We start from the raw sequence: 11178 nt of genomic DNA, 5'->3' as shown, positions 1-11178 counted from the left end.
AATTTACAAAATGATGTTACATTAGCCCAAAGCTACCATAAACAGCATAAGAAAGTTAAGGAAATAAAAAAGTTTCAATCTCAAATTTCAAAATTTTCTCAGTCTGTGGATGGGGACACCCCTATTCACATACATTAATTCTTTTTTCTTTATTTTAGTCTCATCAATATATATTTAATCTAACACGCATACAAATAACAGAATACACAGTATAAAAGAAGTACATTGTCACGACATCTTTCACAATGTTTTTTCAAGGTCAAGATTACAGGGACCTTAATGTGAAAACCGTCTCCGCTCCATAACTCAAGAACTATTGTACCTGCAGCCTTCAAACTTTATAAGATGATCACCCTCATACCTTGGAGATAAGGGTCCGGGTGTTATGCATGACACATCATGTTATTATTGTCAACATTTATGCCAAGTTCCCTTGATTGATGAGAAAGCTATGCACTGGAAACAAAATATATCCTTCATCTTTGACTTCAAACTGTGACCTTGACCTTACAGGTAGGCGACTGGTTTTCGCACATGATACATTGTGATATTATTTTGAACATTTGTTTCGCATAATTTCAAAATCCCTTGATCTATGAATAAGTTATGGACCGGACACGAAATATACCCTGTTACAGACTATGTTAATCTTTTACCTCCAAGTTTGCCCTCGACCTTAGATATAGGCGACTGGTTGTACGCATTAGACATCGTCTTATGATTGTAAACATTTGTGCCAAGTATTTTCAAAATTCTTTAATGGGTAAGAAAGTTATGGACCGAACACGACATATTCCATTGACCTTTAATCACCAAGTATGACCTTGACTTTGGAGGAAGGGGTCAGGGGTTTGCGCATGAAACACTGTCTTATTATAACAAACATTTGTGCCAAGTTATTCCAAAGTTTTTTTTATAAATGACATAGTTATGGACCGGACACGAAAGTGTGACGTACGGACGGACAGACGGTGGCTATTGCTATATCCCCATTTCTTCTTCGAAAAGGCGGGGGACAACTAAATTATAAGCACGTTTAAATGATTGTAAGTGCCATTATATGTAATTTTCAATATGCTAGATTGGCGTCCAATGTAATAAACAGAAGGGCATCTGAGGCCTTCCTTCAGTAAAACTTGAACCTCGAGATATAACTGTGTTAATGCGACGTACAAACCAATTAAAAATGCTATTTTTCCTTAAATTAACCTATAGCTCTTCAGCGCTTCTTATGTAAAATTCTTCCAAGTATAAGTAATAGATATACCATTGCTGCGTTGACGATTTCTGGGTTTGCGTAAATTATACCATAATCACGTGACCTTTCTTATGCCTTGACCTCACGAGACCAAGTCGAGTGAGGTTGCATAAGAAAGGTCACGTGATTATGGTATAATTTACGCAAGCCCAGCAATCGCCAACGCCCCAATGGTGTATCTGTTTTAACCTATAGCTCCGCCCAGAAACACTTACTCCTCCGATGAAAATTATACCATAGTCTGGGTATGGTATAATTTACGGTTATTGGAAATTATACTTGGAAGAATTTTACATAAGAAGCGCTGAAGAGCTATAGGTTAATTTCCAATAACCGTAAATTATACCATACCCTATGGTATAATTTTCAGTTTTTCTGGGCGGAGCAATAGGTTAAAACAGTAGCGTCATGTTAATTTGATTGACGGCTCATTTTACGTCATTTCTGCTATGCAAATTAAGATCGAAGGAGTAAGTGTTTCTGGGCGGAGCTATAGGTTAAAACAGATACACCATTGGTGCATTGGCGATTTCTGGGTTTGCGTAAATTATACCATAATCACGTGACCTTTCTTATGCAACCACACTCGACTTCGTCTCGTGAGGTCAAGGCATAAGAAAGGTCACGTGATTATGGTATAATTTACGCCAACCCAGAAATCGTCAACGCAGCAATGGTATATCTATTACTTAAAGTCACTTTCAAAAGTTACAAAGTTATTATCACGAATCCCAAGGCACGGATCTGTAAAAACTGTTTTTGCGTAATACATACCCTCTGTTTTAAAATGCGAAATGCAGTCATTGACCAGAAGCCAGAATGCTGATAAAACAGTCAAGTTTAATTGATTCGCCATGAGATACCGCGTAACAGCTAAGTCAGTTGGACTTGTTCTTGGAACGCAAGGATGAAAGGTTTTTCTATAATTTTATCAACATTTAACATTGCGTTTGCTTCTTTTGAAATTCAAAAGTGGACTTACATTTACGAAGTCCCATCGCAACAATGGAAGATTTCCGACTACAGTAAAGATACATTTTGGTGCGCTTTTGAGCTGCTACATTCGCATCTGGTCAAAACAAGACTTGGCAAAGACAGTAATATTTGTGAAAAAGAAACAAGCGATATTTTCTTGCCGGAATATTACTACTTTGTGAAGGTTGTCCGCTTTACAGAGGAACAAACACAGGTAAATAATTTTTGATGTTTCAAGAAAGAAAAGTATAAATATAAAAGTTAAATCACATGATAAAAGGCTAGAATAAGGTGTCAGTTTTATACCGTATTCCTTTTTTTTTTAGATATTTCAAAGACATTTTTGGAGAGTTTTTGAGATTTACTATATTATAATTATGCAAATGTCTTAACGTTTTTAAATAAAAAAATTAAAAAATGAGGGTGCTTATTAATGCATGTACATTCGTTTTTGATTTATCATATAGGAAAGACAATGAGGAAATGTAAGACCATTGGAACCATGATTATGCTAGCATATATGATACGTATTTGTTGTACCAGTTAATATATAAAACTCAGGATTACTTTGTTTTGTTGCTTTTCAGGATGGCAGAAGAGAAAAAGTACAGCATTATCTGCCACAAAAAGCGATGGTAGGGGATAGATTTCACTTCGTGATTCAGAAGTATGCAGAAAACAGGTAAATATTTTCCTTTCCCGATAAAATGTAAAATCGACGGGGATATTGAATGTGTTTATGTCTGTCTGTTTGTCAGTCAGTCTGAGCAACAATATAAGATTTAGGGACATTGTTACGGTTAACAAACAATAGATTCATTCTGTATCAATATGATTAGGGACCATGACCCACTGATCAACAAACAGAAAAAACAAAACAACCAAAAGTCCTATTTGGAAATAAATCTTTCAGTCAGTTTATCTCACATGTTAGAGCTACAGCATAAATGTATGAGTATATATGAAACGGAAGATAAGAATAACAAAGTACCATTTAAATTCATCAAATGCTAATTATGGTTCTTTGTAAAAAAAACCCCTCCTTTCTTATAAAACTTTTTCATTTACAATAATTATTTTAATTGTAACAAACTCATTGTGAAGGTATATGATAATATAGAAATGATGCTAATTATTTTTCCAATGACAATCACCATTTGACTTATAATTTACATATGGCTAGTCAGATCGAAATTAAACCACTCATAATTGTATGTGTTACCAAGGAAACGCTGATTATTAATACTACTACGAGCATATAAACATGATTCTTTCATTTTTTCGCCTTCATAGCCATCGTTTCAAATTACATATGCCCAACAAGTACGAAATGAATCCACGCATACGCATCAAAATAAAGTTCGATGCTATTTAAGAAAGTCAAAAATAAACACTTTAAAAAATAAGAATAAAAATAAATAGATAAAATAAAAAAATATAGAAAAAAAGAAAAAATATATTTAAAGTGATCGATTTTTGGAATGTCGTTTCATTAGAAATACTGAAAACAAATTTGTGAGAGTTCATGGGATAAATATCTTACTAGGTATTTCATTTGTCAGAAACCGGAACAGAATCTACACGGACCAAATAAAATCTTGAGATAAGAGACAAAGGAAAAATTTAATTGGCTAGAGGCTTGGTCTAACTAGATTCAACAATTTGATAATTAGATTTTAGATTTACATGTTTTTACTCAAGTCTTTAAATTGTGATTCTTATAGTAACATACTTAAACGGAATGACATAATAACATTACGTAATTGTGAAAATGATAATTTGTATTAAAAAGATGTCCTTTACTTAAAAGAGCTTTTTGCGTAATACTATGTGCATCATTTAGCACTAAATAAAGACACATCATTTTAACTTATAATCTCCCGTATTTGATAGCATTAAGTAGTTAAGTATACGGCAGTGGATATTTATTCAACATATAAACTTGTTTATCAATTTTATTCACTCTTTATAAAACCTTTGAGTAATTTTCAATGTTGATAAAAGTATTTAAATGGTGGGATACAATCTTAATCTATGTTGCAGATTTTCAATTACATTCAAATCGATTGAAGATGTTAAAATGCTCAGCGTCACGGACACATCGACCGCATTCAAACTGGGTGATAGTCTTGAAAATGACTCCTGGGTAGAAGTCGAATCACAAATTTATCCATTCACAAACCTGAGGGAATACGACATTGGATTTGAAGTGTTTGCTGATTACTGGCAGGTTGTATCAAATTTGACAGTGGATTTAAATTGAACGTATTTAACAACTTAAACATAAATAATTGTCTCTATTTATTAAGATTATCTGGTTATCTGAGTCAATTTATCTTACCTTACAAACTTTGTAATGAATCAATTTACAGACGATATTCGAAATTTATGCGTACAATGAAGAAAAACACAGAATCGAAAGTACATGTTAAAATCATTTTTCACTCAAAACATTAAAAGACTCAATACGATAAAGCTAGCTAAAAGATGTTTAAAGTCCTCTTCATTTCAACGTTTAAACATATTTATTTTGTTCCAAGTTTATTAAGTCCGGTTTTAAATTATGTTTCAACACAAACACTAAGAATTTTATATACCTCTTGCATGCGTTAACATCTACAGACACATTTCAAACCTGAGTCGGCAGCGTGAGGGATCGGATTCAGTCCGAGTGTGTCTGCAGATTGTAATGCACGGCACAATGTGCATAAGCACTATTCCTAGCACTGCATTAAAAATTGCACACGCAGATACTAGTATTCATTAAAGGTTAGCGGATAAATTCACGTAAAGGCAAGCAATTTAAAAGCAAACTTGCAACAACGGTGCATATATATTATATATATATATATATGTATATATATATATATATATATATATATATATATATATATATATATATATATATATATATATATATATATATATATATATATATATATATATATATATATATATATATATATATACATGTATATATATATATATATATTATATATATATATATATATATATATATATATATATATATATATATATATATATATACATGTATATATATATATATATATATATATGGATGTTTTCTTTCCCCTTTAATGTACATCTATTTATTGATGTAAAAATAATATATCTATTGCAACGGACTTCCATTGACATCGTGCTTGTTCTTGATAGACTGTTAGCGGTTAACTGTACAATATAAATTCTAAATGCAAAAATAGAAAATACTAGCAAAAATCAATATTAACAAATCTTTACTCTTTTGCAAATCCGATTAATTCTTAACCAAACATACATTGTTTTCTGTATCTAATTTTGTTTTATTTTCAGATCTATATCGACGGTGACGCCTTCATAACATTTGACCATGTTAAGCCTTATTCAGATGTGGAAAAGATTCAAGTTTTAACTTATTCAAATATAACTTACAAAAACAAGGTAGACGTATACGCTCCATGAAACAAATTGCAGAGAAGAATATAACTGTGTGACAGACACTCATTAAGACAAAAACTTTGAGATAAGTTGTCATGAAAATGAGCAAAGCAACACCATATGGCAAATAACTTAAGCCTGAAGGCAATTTTCGCTTTACCTGTATAGTATATGTCACCATCTAAATGACAAAAATGCTATTTGGACATTAAAATGTTTAATTTTCAGCTGCATGAGTAAAGTTTTACTTAGGTTTTCTGTAATTATAACTACTTGAATAATTGGTTTAGCTAGATTAAGTTCATGTTTCATTTTTGTTTGTTTTAAAACGTACATTGAAACCATTATTTTTATAGATCCGTATATGGAATCTGTCACGGTACGTTGATTTGGGTAATACTATTCTGTACTGGTAAGATACTGACTATGGCAGGTTCAAGGGCATGTCTTTTTCGATAGCTTCGACCAGCGAAGAATTTATTTTCAATTTCGGAAAAAAAAGAAAGAAAAAATGGTATGAATGTATGCGATCGGCAAAGTGGCAGAGTTATTTCATGTTTCTGGGGCATTAATTATCGTGATCAAAAACGTACACGTAAACCGGTTAATAGGCCCATGCTCGACCAGAATATTGATATATTTTCGGCACAAGATGTTCACTTTGACTTTCCTGATTTTGGCGGAACTTTCAATTCATTATATATGATCAGATTACTATAATAGAGTCCTCAGGATTGTCATGCTTCTGCAATTATATTCATTAAAAGATATTTACAACATTTTGTTAGAAAATTCAATAATTAATAAGAAAAGTTTGTAAATATAATTTTGTATGTCTATAAACTCCTTCGTTGTTGTGTTTATTATTTATGTAATACTAATATTGATCATTTTGCTGAAGCTAGCCGTCTGAAATAATCAGTATAGCGTCGCTTATTATTTTTGTAGTTCATTAAAGTGAGTGTTTACGGCATAAAGAAGAAGGTATTACTTTTAACGATCAAAGTAAAAAAATAAAACAAATGAAACATTTCGACAATGATAAAGAGATTTAAGACACTTACATGCATTAAACATGGTCAACTTATTTAATTAGAATATAAATCAAACATAAAGAGTATACATCGTTTAGGTTATTTACCATTTTTAGTGTAGAACTTTCCAATAAAAACGTTGTTTTCAGTTTTCTGTTGTTGTGTTTGTTTTTTATCTCTTATTAGGAGATACTCACTACTAATTAAGAGTTAACTATCACCACAGTTCTACTAAAATTTGCCAAATGGAAATTTTACCTTATGTAAGTGGAATGAAAAGTGTACAATAAATTTTGTTACATATTTGCATAAGCTTAGAATACTATGACGGAAACATCTTTTAAAGCGGAAAGAGATGGAGTTGGGGTTTGAAACCTCGTTCGCTAGATATCTGCCCTTAATATTGAAAATGTAGCATGATGTAATAATATTTTTCATTGTGTTAGTATTATTTAAGCTTAACTCATACAAACAATATTCAATGGTAATTCACTAAACAATATTTTCACCATTCATTTTGTTTTCAAAATTTACATAGAATCATTGACTGAAAAACAGGTTAATTTAGTAACTTCTCAAACTTCTTTATGTTTTGGCTTTTGAGCTGCTTGTGCTTGAGACATGAAAAAAAACGGACATTTTTTGTGAAAAAGAAACTCGCGGTATTTTCTTGCCTGAATATTAGCACTCGATTCACTGAATATAAAACATCGGTAGGTTAGTCAAGTGTTGAAATATCTGGACAAAAGTACATGAAAATTGCAGACTCGGATTGATTCAGTCTGTACATGAGGGATAATGAAAAAGTGCAACATCCCCATTACCACTCAAGCCGGCATAATGGATGAAACTTTTTCACTATCCCTCATGTACAGATTTATATCAAACCGAGCCTGCGATTTGAATGTAATTTTGCAGATTTTGATGCTTCTCATGGAGCATGAGATATTTATACCTCACAAAAGCAAGTGTCACGTGCCGTGTGACAGCAGTTAAAGTTCCCCTGTACTTCATTTCAGTGCTGTTATATTTTTCTGGTCCTTCAGGATCATTGATTACAGCTCAAGCCAGCGCTAGGAGATGTGTTTTAAACTTTATTTTACCCTCATGTACAGGCTCATGTTTTGAACAGGTCTGCAATTTTCATGTTATTTTGCTGACTTTCATGCTTCCGAGGGATCAATTTTTCCAGATATATATGTTAATTTACTGTGGTTAATACATGATTTTTCATGTACTTTAACTAGTCATTTGTACATGTAATGTATACGCAATAAATGAATACAGGTAGGTAATGGTCTTACCATTAACATGCCCTGAAACAATTAATAATAACATTTGATAAGCATAAAGACATTAATATATAACTTTGTACATGTTTCTTGTATACAAAATATTGCTGTGTAAACTTTGTTAAACAAAAATAGGACAAGGCATTTAAAACCCGACACAAATTGATTTTAATATATGAAGCATTATTCGCTCCAGTATTCCCCACTTGAATACTGTTTTCTTACTCTAAGGATATGTTGCCTGTTTTATTTATTCGACTGCGAAGCAGCCGAGTCAATAGGAATTTGAATTAGACGCATGATTTATTGCGGAATGATACGCTTTACTTTGCGTCAATAAAAAACAAAAGTGTATGAAAACATTCACATTCATTGGACCAATTTAAATTTTTTTGCTTTGTTGCAAATATTTTTATTTACATTTTCCTCAAATGGAAATTCAATTTACTTATATTGGTGTTGAATTGGATTTATGTGTATTTCTAGCACGACACAATGACATGTTCGTGTCGTAATGCTTCCCCTTTAATTTCAACATTAGTACTGCGCAAATCTAATCAGACATTCATCTACGTAGCATTTATTGTTATACTAAAACACCATTCCTTCGCAGCTATTTTACGCGTGTGTAAAATTCGCTTGTTTTACTTTTGACAGCCTATCTGTGACATGCAGGCTTCATAACTTCTGAACCCTTTTCAAAATTCAATGTTATTTAAATTCACCTATTAGTTTTTCGTTTAGGTCACATGAATTGTACCAACAGTATGAACACATCTGCAGATCAACATTCGCCATTTTCATGTTAAATTCGTTAAAGCCGTTGCTTGGGTCGTAAACGGTAGCTTTTACATTCCAGTACTGTCCATGAACAGGCTCAATCAAACTTAAAACTTAGCCTGCAATATTTTTAATAAAAATGTATTTGATGTTCTTAAGAGATTCCGTATTTTCTCTTTTGAGACAGACGATCAGTCGTTTATGGAAGTCTTGCATATGAAGCGTACGGTACATGCCGACCGTGTTAAATATAATAAAATGTTCAATGCTCAACTGATTAAAGCTTCGTATGAAGTAGATTTTGTAGGAATAATTTTGATGGTAACAAGCTAATAGTTTGTAAAACCGTGATTATTACCTTCTCGACATTGAAAATCCTCCTTAGAAGGCAGAAATTATAACGGCCTCTTCATTTCTACGAACATAAATTTGATCTTATCTTGACCTACAGCATGTTATTTTCCCTTATATTAATATAAAATGTTATTTGCTGTTGTCGAGAAATTTACGAATTTACTTGCATATATTAAATGTAAGAATTGCGACTCCCGTCACAGATATATTTTCAATTTGATTTAAAAGCCATAAATTGGAAGTGACCATAAATTCATGTCCATTAGTATACAACACAAACCACGTAATGCCAAATTACTAATTTAACAATAACAAGATGTATAGGTGACACTAAAATTCCCTTTATCTAGGGACCAGATTGCTGAAGAAAGATATTAAAAAAATATAATAATTTATTTTCAAGTCATGTTATGTATTGTCTAACAATCCTCATAAAATATGTCATTACAGCATTTCAAACTTTCGCATAATACTTGTACATTCATGAACATATTCATGCATGACGACAAAGATCAAGAAGAAAGAGTGCGTACCTATGGACGCATCACGAAACAAAAACAGTTACACAAGACCACCGGCAACGGGCCCACCAGGGCATGAAATGCAAACAGGAGTCGGCACAATAGCAAGGTCAGCATTTGCAAGAAATTGTCTTCATATCTGAATTATTCCGATATTTTGATAACTGATTCAAGAATTTCGTATAATTTCCATGCCCTGTAAATGACTGCAATACATTAAAATATCAATTTATAATCTGAGAAATAACTACAAAATGATATAGACAAGTTGTTGAGACAAAATCTAAATAAAAAGAAGCAAAACAACAGGCAGTGAGAGTTAGCCAAATTTTCCAATCAAATTGGAGAAAAAGTTATAAAAAGAGGATCTAGTTTAGTTGCTCACACTGATATTTTGATACACGTCGATGGGCAACACCCCAACAGTACAAAGCTTGTATATGAGAGGTATTCACCTATGAAGTTTCAAGATTACATCTCGTAGACATTTTGAGTAAATTCAATAGCTTCGAAAAGAATTGCAGCTTAAGCATTGAAAATAATAATTGACAAAGGAGAGTTGTCGTTAATGTCAAGAATTATGGTCCGGACAAAACATTTGCAAGACAATTACTTAAAATTTAAATTAATATTCTTGTGCAAATGCACTGCTCCTTAAGGAGATATGTTTACCTGAACGTTTAAGTTGATATGATTCCAAAAACGTGTTATGTTCTGAACAATAATTAAGCATGATAAATAACCAAGGGAAATAACTACAAAATTATGAAAGGTATCATTATTGTGCAATTCACTGCTTTTTACTATTATTATTATTATGTACACATGCCCAGTTTTGTCTTGAGCATAGCTGGTAGTAACCTAAAACTTCTTAGGTGATTTGATGTCATTAAAATGAAAAAAAATATACAATCTTGTGCACTGTACACCTTAACATAGAGAAACATGCACTTTTTAGATTTCAAACTGATATTCAGGATTCCTTTTGGGATAAGAAACATATGCAGTGTCCAAAAATCCTTGGCGGAGCAATAAGCTGAGAACTTTACTGAGAAATGTATGAGCGGCTCCTACAGAGATACCAACGCATTTGGCTAGTTTCCCTGTGCCCTTTTGGGCTTATTATTCAATCCTTTATTTGTTTTCTTTGTATTCCTTATCAATTACAAATTATTTTCTATTTTTTTAATCATGTATTTGTTTACTTTTAATTCCTTATTAGTTAAAAATTATTTATCATTTTAGTGATTAACCTGTCCGTGCTCTGTCTTGTGTCCTGTCCTGTTTTCGTTTGGGTCCGCCTGGGCTGCTTGCCACTGGTTCTTGTTGCTGGGTCGTAAGGGCGTTGCGTTCATTAAACGCCGCCTTTCCTTGTTGATCTTGTTTATCATATTTTAGTTATAAATCTTGCATCAGTAGCAATCATATCCTTTACTTTTTCAACCATTTATGGCGAAGGTACAGTTTTCGAACGGCGGGCATGAGGTGCATCTATTACTAAATCCACACTTCTTTTAAATTTATTA

General features: G+C 32.2%; 1 protein-coding gene across 1 annotated transcript; it reads left to right on the top strand.

Annotated features, from left to right (window-relative positions):
• The first annotated feature begins 1966 nt into the window (after positions 1-1966).
• LOC132722197 (uncharacterized) lies at positions 1967-6841 on the top strand. The gene is made up of 4 exons (XM_060706649.1): positions 1967-2447; positions 2821-2915; positions 4277-4463; positions 5567-6841. The coding sequence occupies exons 1-4, from the start codon at positions 2166-2168 to the stop codon at positions 5693-5695; spliced, it is 693 nt and encodes a 230-aa protein (XP_060562632.1). The 5' UTR covers positions 1967-2165; the 3' UTR covers positions 5696-6841.
• Positions 6842-11178: the final 4337 nt, after the last annotated feature.

Source organism: Ruditapes philippinarum, unplaced genomic scaffold (genome assembly GCF_026571515.1).
Source record: "Ruditapes philippinarum isolate M1 unplaced genomic scaffold, ASM2657151v2 ctg5117_1_1_1_1, whole genome shotgun sequence".
Lineage (NCBI taxonomy): Eukaryota > Metazoa > Mollusca > Bivalvia > Venerida > Veneridae > Ruditapes > Ruditapes philippinarum.
This window is presented reverse-complemented; position numbering and strand designations above follow the sequence as displayed.

Coding starts and splice junctions, on each gene's coding strand:
- LOC132722197 (XM_060706649.1), top strand. CDS start 2,166: ATGAAAGGTTTTTCTATAATTTTATCAACATTTAACATTGCGTTTGCT. Junction 2,448..2,820: donor TTACAGAGGAACAAACACAG/GTAAATAATTTT, acceptor GTTGCTTTTCAG/GATGGCAGAAGAGAAAAAGT. Junction 4,464..5,566: donor TGTTTGCTGATTACTGGCAG/GTTGTATCAAAT, acceptor TTTTATTTTCAG/ATCTATATCGACGGTGACGC.